The sequence below is a fragment of the Eucalyptus grandis genome, chromosome 2, assembly GCF_016545825.1.
Source record: "Eucalyptus grandis isolate ANBG69807.140 chromosome 2, ASM1654582v1, whole genome shotgun sequence".
NCBI lineage: Eukaryota > Viridiplantae > Streptophyta > Magnoliopsida > Myrtales > Myrtaceae > Eucalyptus > Eucalyptus grandis.
In genome coordinates this window covers 7,861,128-7,872,149 of record NC_052613.1, presented here as the reverse complement: position 1 = coordinate 7,872,149, position 11,022 = coordinate 7,861,128, and the positions used below count along the sequence as shown (strand labels likewise).

General features: G+C 40.9%; 1 protein-coding gene and 1 pseudogene across 3 annotated transcripts; both read right to left on the bottom strand.

Annotated features, from left to right (window-relative positions):
• Positions 1-1,841: 1,841 nt before the first annotated feature.
• LOC120290455 lies at positions 1,842-4,265 on the bottom strand (annotated as a pseudogene).
• Positions 4,266-5,327: 1,062 nt separating this feature from the next.
• Positions 5,328-9,494, bottom strand: LOC120290181 (transcription termination factor MTERF15, mitochondrial-like). 3 transcript variants are annotated; one of them, XM_039305919.1, is made up of 3 exons: positions 7,927-9,494; positions 6,433-7,805; positions 5,328-5,557 (listed from the first exon to the last, which is right to left on the bottom strand). In XM_039305919.1, exon 1 carries the CDS (start codon positions 9,340-9,342, stop codon positions 8,359-8,361), a length of 984 nt encoding a protein of 327 aa, XP_039161853.1. In that variant the 5' UTR covers positions 9,343-9,494; the 3' UTR covers positions 5,328-5,557; positions 6,433-7,805; positions 7,927-8,358. The 3 variants fall into 3 exon arrangements, with proteins under 3 accessions (XP_039161853.1, XP_039161854.1, XP_039161852.1); XM_039305920.1 differs by having other exon boundaries at positions 6,433-6,500; XM_039305918.1 differs by having other exon boundaries at positions 6,433-9,494.
• Between the last annotated feature and the right edge of the window lie 1,528 nt (positions 9,495-11,022).

Genomic DNA, 11,022 nt, shown 5'->3' with positions numbered 1-11,022 from the left:
CCGGGAGCAAGAAAACCACCCTCTCAAAAAAGTCGTGGGTTCCTTTCCAACAAGGCATTGGCAAGGAGTATGTGGCAAATTGCTTAACCAACTATGTCACCATCACGAGTGGTTATTTGTAAAAAGGTTAATATCATGAAAAATCTCAAAAAATTCCAGATTGGAGTATATGTGGCACTTACCATAAATTAATACTTTGACATTCAAAAATTCTAAACTGGTACATTTGTGATAAATTTACCTTCCGTTAGTTTCCATTAAATTGGATTAATAACAAGAAAAACAATAAAATTAGTGCACTTGTGACAAATGGAGGGTTAAACACAAAATCTGTACATTCATTAACTACCATATGCTATCAAAGTAAGTAATTTGAAGGTAAAATTTAACGAAAACTAACAAAAAGTAAATTTATTATAGATATATCAGTTTAGAATAAATTTGTCAAAGACATATTAATTGAGATTTTTTAATGGTATTAACCCTTTGAAAAATGATTTCGAACATTTTAGGAAAACACAGCACAACCGTTGAGATGTGCTCCATATTTTTCCCTTTTCTCGCTCTTTTTTCTGCTTTTTCCATTCCCTCTTCTTCCCCACCTTGCCCTAGGCTGCATAGATCTGCCACTCACCCGTAGCCGTGTCACCACCCGACCATCACCGCCATAAGCCCTCGCTATCCAGCCGCCATTCGCCTTCCGCACCAGTCCATCGGAGTCATTGTTGCGTCCATCCCTCTCCCTCCCTCCCTCCCTCCCCCTCTCTACCTCGGTCACTATGCGCGAAGTTCATGAGCCTTGGCCGCAAAGGGCACAACCTCCGTCGATTGGCTTCATTGGAGGTCGCCAGCCTCACGCGACCACAGATTGGGGTAGCGTGAGCCCAGCGACCTCCATGGCCACGGTGGCGTGACCCGGTGACTCCATGACCTTTGTGACGTCCATGGCTGTGCTCGAGTTTTGAAGTGACAGAGAAAGACGTTTGTAGGAGCAGTGCTCTGTCGATTTACTTTAATGGAGGTTGCCAGGCTCGCGCTATCCAGATCTGTGGTCACTCGAGACTGGCGACCTCCATGGCCATGGTGGTGTGGCTTGGTGACTCCAAGACTTCCATGGCTATGCTTGAGTTTCACGGAGTGAGAGATTTGTAGGAGCAATGCTCCGTCAATTTGCTTCAATGGAGGTCGTTAGGCTAGTGCTATTTAGATCTGTGATCGTGCGAGTCTAGTGACCTCCATGGTTGCTGGAGTTTCAGAGCGACAGAGAGAGACGTTTGTAGCGGTGCTCGGACGTGCGAAGAGGAAAGAGGAAAGGTAGTGAACATGGCAATGGCAATGAGCGCAGTGAAAATCTGTTTGTTTCTCTTTTGTAATTTTTAATTTTTTATGGTAATATTTTTCAGATATGTTTTTGAAGAAGAAAAAAAAGTAGTTGCTTACCTTGGAAAAGTGTTTTCACTTCTCTAATTTAATACATTAATTTTTCATTGACCGAAAAATATTTTCGGTTGATTAATCATTTTCGACCAACCAATGGTAAAAGTTTGGAAAATTAACTTTTGAAAAACACTTTTACTCAAGTAAGCGCACCATTTTTTGTTAACTCTTTTTTTTCAAACAAATCAGATGTCGAAAAATGATAAAAATATTTTCCTGTAAATTTATTTTTGTGAAACAATCGGAGCCCAAGAGGAAAAAAGAGAAAGCAGAAGAAAATGGGAGTTTAATTGTGCCATTCGCAAACAAACGAGCTAGTCTTTTTTGACCTCTCGATAGAGAGCTAACAAAACTATGGTGCAGACCCTCCTACCAATCCATCATTCGCAACAAACTCAGCTCAATCAAACCCGAACCCGAGGAATGGCCTTACGGACCAAGGGCTCTTTCGTCTCCTTTGACAGATTCCGGTACTCGGACAAGTCCTCCCTGCGATTCGGACCGACCCATTTGTAGTTCTGCAGCAGCTGGGCAAGCCAGAGCTCCACCGTGGCCAGCCCATGGCTTTGCCGGGGCAGACCCTCCTTGCGGAACCGAATGGAGCGAGCCTCAGGTCTGAGCCCATGATCGGAAAATCGCTGCCCCCGGCCTCCTCCAAAAACCTCTCCGGCTTGAACTCTTCCGGGTCGGCCCAAACCGCCTCGTCATGGGTTATGGCCCACATGTTCACCATGGCCGTGGTCCCGGCCGGGATGAAATGGCTGTCGACGTGGGTGTCATGGATGGCGAGCCTGGGCCAGGACAGGAGCGGACCCGGCGGGCGCATCCTTAGGGTTTCCATGACGATGGCCCGAAGGTACCGGAGTTTTCGGGAGGTCGGAGTCATCGACAGGCCGGGCTGAGCCGAGGGCGGTGTCGATCACGGACCAGGCTTTGGCTTGGATATCTGGGTGGAGAATCATTTTGGCGAGAATCCACTCCAGGAGGACGGCCACGCTGTCGGTGCCTCTGAAGATTATTTCCTGATCGAAACAAGACCAGAAAAAAAGATTTCACCTTTTCGCCTTCATCAAAACGGTAAACACACTTGCAGTGCACCATATGAGATCGCCGACAGGAAATAACAAACGAACAAAAGGAACATGCCGCAGTAGATAAACAAGAGGCAAATGCATCGAACGCCAAAAATATTCCCAACCACGAAGTCTTCAATCGCACGTCTTCTTAAGCACGAATCAGACATGACTCGAGACCTTGGAAAAGCTAACTCTAATCTGAAACATATGGTTTTTCTCGTAGAAAAATGGAGCAAAACAGACGGTGTATTATAATTTAAATTTAGAAAGCAGTCAAAAAAGGACTTACCCAGAGAAAAGCAATCATGTCGGAGTCGCTGAGACGGTTCTCCTTCCTCTAAGTCAAGCAAGACGTCGACGAAATCTCCAGAGCTCTCGTCTTCCTCATTCCTCTCACCTTTCAGCCTTCTCTTTATCCTGTGATCCTCAATGATCCCGCCCACGAAGAGCTTGCGACGCCTCCTCCTCATGCCCTGCAAATCCAGCAAGCGCAGAAGAGGGAAGTGATCGCCCCATTTGAACACGCTGAGCAGCTCGTACAACTCGAGCCGGGCGCTTCCATGGCCGCCGTTGCAAGCGCTGAAGTCGTAGGACTTTCCGAAAGTGTGTGGCCCTGCGTGGAAAGTGCGTGGTCCGGTGGGAAAATGCTCTCATGCATACTTTGGTAACATACTTAGCTGTTGCTTTGCAAGGGGATGTGTGTCCATATGGAAATTCGGTTGCTTATGTTGTTGCCTTCTAAGGAGGATGTGTGTCCATACGGGAATGTGGTTGTTCGAATACGGAAGTACACCATCGATTTGATTCGATTGACTAATTGGGGCCACTCGGATTGCCATTTATTAGAATAAGTGGTAATGGCATTATAATGGCACGAATGGAGAATGTGTATATGCCTGAGAATGCTCTCATATGTACTTTGGCAACATACTTAACGCAATTGCCTTGTATGGAGGATGCATCCATATGGAAATTTGGTCTGTTTAAGTTATTGTTTTCTAAGGAGGATGTGTGTTCATATGGAAATGTGGTTTTTCGAATATGGAAGTACACCCTTGGATTGCTGTTTTTTAGAAGAAGGGGTAATGGCATGGATGGAGAATGTGTACATGCTTGGAAATGCTCTCTTGTGTACTTTGGCAACATACTTCTAGCTTTTGTCTTGTATGGAGGATGTGTGTCCATAAGGGAATTTGGTTGTTCGAATATGGAAGTACACCCCATCCGATTTGATAGACTAATCGGGCCACTCAAGTTGCCCTTATTAGAAGAAGGGGTAATGGCACGGATGAAGAATGTGTATGTGCTTGGAATTACTTTCATAAGTATGTTGGAAACATACTTTAAAATTGCATTTGGGGTACAAATTTGAATCTAAATAGGATAACAAATTATCATACCCTGTGTTTGGCAATATCCTTTGAATTGGATAAACTTGAACAAAATGCCGGAAAAAAAAATTAAGATAGGGGATGAAATAAATCTGAATTGGATTAAAAAAATTGTAAAAAATGCTAATCATCATCCCTTCCGACCATGCGCGATGATTATCACCTCCGACCACCGCCGATGGTTAAAACCTAAATCGAGTTTTCCATCGACTATGGATTCAACCCATCTGCCGGTCCATCTTTCAGGGGCATAACCACATTCTGCAACCTCTCTTCTTTGAAGCCAAATATAAGCATCCATTGCTGCCTGCGCCAATCCGGGCCTCACCAGAACAGATAAAAACAAAGCATTTTCTTCCATATCTTACCCAAGAACTAATTAATTGCAATTTGACTGAGTTTGACGTGAACCCATTTAACCAAAATTCCAGAAGGCAACCAATTCATTTGCTTACCAAAACTTCTTCCAGGACGATCAAAGCATTGCACTCAGCTCTACTTGGCAAACGCCACCATCATTAACCAGACGGAAAACGCAATGTCCTTCCAAATCTGTTCCGAATCTCCATTGAAGTTGAAGGGGATTAAACCGTCCAAATCAAGAATGACAAGATCGGCAAAGTTGGCCATATACAAGAATCAATTACCAAAAAACAAACAGGAAAATTGTTCGAGCTGGGGATTGGAACTGGAGGGGGTTGGTGCGAAACGCAGTCCCCACCTGCCTTCATGAAGGAGTGCAATAGACAATGGCGGCCATGAGGAAGACGATCAAGGGCCGACAAACGGGATGGCAGATTTGCCGCGCTAAGGGAAGTGTTGGAAGTGGCGGGTGGAGATGGAAGGCTTGTTTTTAAAGATTTTCAATCCTATCTTAGGTGCACCAAACATATAATGGATATTCTATGATCCTTTCTAATCTTACTTTATCGTATGGCATCCCAATGCAAATTTGGACATTTAAACGAGCCTAAGGTGTTGCCTTGTATACAGGTTATGTGTTCCTATGGGAATTTGGTTGTCAACTATATTTGCCATACTTGAGGAATCTGCTTAGGCTGGGGGTTGCTTGATTTTGATATTAAGGCAAGTCACCAAATATAGAAATACACCATAATCTGATTCAATTGATTAATTAGGCTACTCAGGTTGCGCTTGTTAGTAGAAAGGCACAAACAGTCTCTGAATTTTGGTTGAATGTGCAATATTATTCTCAAACTTTTAATCTATTTAGTGTGACCTTTAAACCTTGATTCAGTGTGGGATGTTATCCTAGACATTTCAATTTATTTGGTGTGGTCCCTAAACCATGAGTAAACGTTCAATATAACCCCCAAACTATATAAAGAAATTCAAAAGTTTAAGAATCACATTGAATATTAAACTAAATTTTATGGGCTACGTTAAATAAATTAAAAATTAAAAATAATATTATGCATTGGATCAAAATTCAAAGACCGCATTGAACAAATTAAAAGTTCAAAAATGATACTACATATTAGACCAAAATTGGAGAATTATTTATCTTTTTTCCTTAGAAGAACTATTTGACGAGCCCAACCAGACCAACAGGATGCGTGGATATTGTATTTGCAGCCTTCAGCCATCAAGGGCGCTCTAGATTCAAGATCTCCACGACCGAATCCCCGGGATCTGCAGTGTATAACAGCATAATGTTAAGCAAATGACTGCTGCAATAACTGAATGCACCAGAAAATAGAATGTGGTCATCCCAGCTCGGCAAAAAGTGCCAGTCAATGGTCGCTTGAACCCAAGTGATGTCAAAGCGATTGGCCACTTCGCTTCACTATGCGGCTCATTTGTTCGATAACCAAGTCAAATTCAACTGCATTTCAGATAGAACTAGTCCGAAAAATCCAAATATTTTTCCCTTTTGTTTTGCCTAAAATTGGAATTTTTAACATTATACCCAGTCAACAAATTGGTACGGGTTTCTCCCGTCGCCCAAACTGAACAGAGTACTTCCACCGGTTTCCAGACCCTGAAATTGAATCTTCTGACCCGACCAGAAAAAGTCTTTCGTCAAGTGGTGAACCAAAACTACCAGTTTGAGTCACAGTTAGGTAAGGTCAGATTTCCTAGCCATGCTAGTAAATTTGACACCACGAGCTACAAACAGCATTTACAGGTGACTCCACTTGAGTATTCGTTGGTTTTTTCCTTTTTGTCAGAGACTACTCAGTAGATTAAACAAATTCATCTGCTTCATATTAGCTCCCAATTCACTTTTTCATGCATTAAATCATCATTTTCTACATAATTCAGGAAGCACCTCCATACAATTGGAGTAATGAGATAGCAATAACAATGCCTCAATGCAAAAAGCCAAAAGCTCTGCATAGTTTTACCTCGATTCCATGAGGGCTATTCTGTTGTGAGAAATAAAGTTAACCATCAGACTAGCGTATCAGGTACATCTTCTTGTATATGGTCCAGAATAGAACTTTGAATATCGTAAAGACAAATCTAGACTAAAAAGCAATATAACATTGAGGAGTCATGAAAACCTGAATGGCTTGGCCAGGATGCCTGACAACCACCATTTGAAATTTCCTTTGCATCTGTCGTAAGAAGTCTGTTATGAAAACAATTGAAAACCCATCAACATATACTGTAATGGGATTGAGCAGACTAAACAACCGGATCAGGTCTATCAGGTCTAAGCAGAGAGAATATTCAACAAATTATCTTAATTTGAGGAAAAAAGCCTACATAGTCCAATCTAATTATGTAGTAGATTAAAGATTCATGTCTCCAGGGTGCATTGCACTTATGGACATTTAATCAGGCTGACAGCACAGTCATAGGTGTATATGGGCCATCAAAAGTTAGTAAATAAAGCTGCAAATGACGAAAAGCAATATAAAGAAAAATCCTGCCCGGTTATTAAGCTCACATGGTCACTTGCAAGAATTATTCAATCAGTCTATCCTGCTTGGAGAAAGGACACAACACTCTAAGAAGCCTTAAAATGATAAGACCACATGCAAAGCTACTCCTACATGAGTCTCAGGAGCTGTGCCTATTGATATCTATCATCAATAATACACTTACTGAACAGTAATAAATTCATCGCATTTCATGATTTGTATATACTCCGTTGGTTATTTTCTTGATACCTCGATACTCAATACAAATTCCAAGAAAAACATCAAGAATATAGTGAACTTAGAAACAATAATAACAAGAGAGTTTGTCCACTGAGTACTGTTTCATAGAAGTAAAGATACAGATATGTAAGCCGTGATAGACATGAATATCACAAACAACTTCATCAGAAATGTATTAAAACTAACGTATCTAGTCTAATAGTTCCCACTAAAGCAACAGTTTCAGGACCAGGCATGTTAAATTTCTTTCTGAAAGGCTTCATACCTGCAACAGAATTGACATCCTCACCAAAAGATTTTACAACAATGAACTTCGCTACGGGAGCAATGCCAGCTTATGAAAATTGATAAGGTAAAGTAAACAAGGAGCAGCTTCATGAGACAAAATTTGACAAGATAATAAATTGCAAGACAAAGGACAAGAGTTTAGGGCTAAACATATCTATGAAATTAGTGCCACGGATTTAAACTGGAAAATCAAAATTTTTTCACAATCCAGCTGCATAATTGTCATCAATATTGTGTTACATAATGACTTTTTACTCATTTTATAAGTTTCACATAGTTTTGCAGAAAGCAGTATATAAACAACTTGACCAGAATATTCACCAAAAAAAACTTGACCAGAATAAGGAAGGGCAGAATGTGTCTTGTTCAACGTCTCCTCCACATTGGCAAGAACAAACTGATACATGGTGATGATGTATTTCCTAGAGATGCAACAATTGAGTGCTGAACCCCGATTAGAAATGGCCATGCTCATGCATTACCTAGAGATGTAACATCCACATGCCAATTCCTACTCTGGTTAGATCAAGGTTCTAAAGAACTGGTTCTGACTTCAGAAGATGTCAAACATGCTGTGTCCTGTGTAAAGTTGATTTTTCGTACTTGTAGATGTTTCAAATAGATGTGAACCATTCATGATCCTCAGTTTGAAGTATAATAATGGATGAGAGGCTACAACTGTCCCATCCTAACCACCCAACTCCATAAAGGACTTTATGTTTTCTGCATCATCCTTGGACTGGGGATACTTTTGTGGTTTGAAGAGCTTCCACAGTCCCACTGGATGCTGCTTCTCAGCTTTGTCTGCTTCACATCTGAAAATCTTTTCGCACTCTGGATATGGCTTGACATATAAGTTATAAAATTTAAGTGTGCTAGGCCTTATCAAATTTTGCAAGCCTACTGGATCGCCTAGTCCCCCAACGGATCTTAAGTACTTGATCACATTGTATCGAGGAAGGATTTGTTTTTCAAAATTCACACCTAAAAACTCAGGCACCTCGACTAGACACTCCACTTCATAGTTCATATCACTCAACAAGAAATCAATCTTCCTCTCAATCTCCCTATCTGATATACAATCAACCTCGGCTCTTTCCACAACACTTTGAAAGCATCTCTGCGAATCAAACCATGCCTGCACAAGCAGTCGAGTCTCAATTTCACTTCGAACCCAGCTTTGAATTCACCTCCCCTTAAAATCTTTTCTTTAATCGTCTCTCGGCATTTTAAAGTCCGTAGCAGTTCCAAGCAACGCGAGAGTTCCCCAAGTTCCATGCCGAGAACTCTGGGCTCTGTAAGAATCTCATCCCGAGCCACACTTTTATCAAAACCTAAATGCCTAAACTCAAGAATCAGTGGCTTCAATCGACCCTCCACACTCAATCCCAAAATGCCAGGAAAAGTGCGAAACACACCGTCCACCGCAGCTTTTGGTATGCCGATTCCCTCCAAGAACTTGACTTTCCCCGAAATTTCACTCTCCCCCATTGCAATGACTCCAGGAAACTCCTCCAATATCCTGCAATAAGTGTAATCCCGAACTCCTAAACCCTTCAAAACCTTGAATAGACTACCGAACCTCTCCGGACCGACATTGAATTTCCTAGAAAACTGGAGGGTACTTATAATGCCAGCAGGGGAAACACCAAGAAAGCCAAACTCCCGAAACACCACCTCCCATTTCCTCAGGAACTCATGTTCCAAAACCCCGGGACACCGACCCATCACGGAGACCACCAATTCATTGGGTATCTTGAGCGAGGACAAAATGCTCAGTGATCTTTCGGTGTCGTGCAAGCTGGCATCGAGCAAGAACCGGTTCTTCGCGAGGAAATCAGGCGACTGGGACGGAGAAAGGCCGTACCTTTGGAAGAGATTCGCCAGGGAGGCCAGCTTCCCGTCCTGGGACGGCGAAAGGAATCGTGGGTTCGGGCCCGAGGAGTCGCCGCCGACTCTTCCGGAGAAACAGCGGCGCCCCGTTTGGCGAAACGCCAGCAATTGCAGCCGCGGCCTCATCTGGTCAAAAGAGGATGGTGGGGCTCCGTTTTCTTCTGGTCTGAGCTCGCTTTGCGCGATGATGGTCTGCTGCAGGTTCAGCTGTACGTGGGTACGAGCTCCCGGCGGCGCTCTCCGCCGCGAACCGCCGCCTCGATTTCGTCGCCGCCGTTCAAGATGCGCAGCGAGCTCAATTGAGAAGCTACAGTGTTTTCAAAATTCTTTTAACCGAAAATTCTATTTTTTATTACTATTGTAATGGAGTCCCTATATTTTTAACTTTTTTTTTAATTAAAGCCTATTATTTACACAAAATGTCCAATCAAATCCATTTTACATGGAATTCGTCCGAATCCAACTCCAATAGAGGAGACCTAGGACATCAACTTGGGCAATTGTTCCCGGAGTAAGTAGATTCTAGATTTGAAATTTGGAATTTATTATATTAAAATTGACTATCAGTTTTTGAATTTTAGATCTATCATATTTGCCTAGGAACTTATTATTTTTCTTGATCTAATTTCATGGTTTATCCAAGAACCCATTATTTCTTTTGTTCCTTTATTTTGTTTCGTTTTCTTATGGTAAAATAAATGAGTAATAAAATGGTTCAAAGTAAAGTACGAAAGAGGGCAAGCAAGTGAAGGCAAGTTAGGAACAAGCGAGGGCAAAGCGCAAGTGATCAAAGAGGGGATTTGAGGGGTGGGAGGAAGAGAGTTATGAATTGTCTTAGTGAAGTTAAAATGAAGCAAAGAAATAGAGAGAAAGAGAAAACGATGTCAAAGAAAAGTTATGGTTTTTAAACTTTATTAAATTGATAATCGATTCAAGTGATTTTTCATTTGAAATCAAGAATCGGATTAATTCTCACTAATTCCAAAAATTTGGAACTAAAAATTGAATCGATTTCCAAGAGGAACTTGAAATCAGATCAATTTTCAAGGTGATTTAATTTGGTTGCACAACCTTAATGCCAATCATGAATAAAGGAAAGTGGAAGCATCAAAGACAAATAAAACAAAGTTAATCCAATCATAGTCTAAAACTTGTGTTGGTGTTCGTGTAAGCACCGTTTAATTTGTCTTACTTCGAGGGTGAGCCAGTTGAATTTGACCAAATTAGTTTTGAGTAAGAGAAATTCGATTATACATTGTGTTTAACTATGAGTAGAAAAGCAAAGAGGACAAGAACCCGGTCAAGGAAATAACAAAGATAAGGTGACAAAAAGTAGATTTTTTAATCCTACACGTTCATCTAAGGTCTAGATACTTTCATTAAGCCAAATGTTTGTGCTTGCATTCCAAGACCTCGTGTTTTCAATTTTTAGAAAATGTTCAATTTCAATTTGTTATATTTACCTTTTGTTAGTTAGAAAATATATGAGAATTGACATGTGTACCAATATAGGATTTCATTATCGTTTATATAGATGTATTAATTTATAGTTTTTCGTAATATTAATTTAATTTAATGAAAATTAATGAAGAATAAATTTGTTCAAATTTTTTTTGTAATAAAAAATTAACAAAAAAATTAATTTGGAATAAATTTATTAGAGATATAGCAATTTAAGACTTTTCTTGGTATTAATAATATCTTATTCTTTAGCATTCTTGATAATTTTAGCAAGCCGGCATTGCCCAACGCTTGCATTCAAGAACAAAAAGTTCCTCAAACCTTAATTTCGGTCGTGCCCAAAAT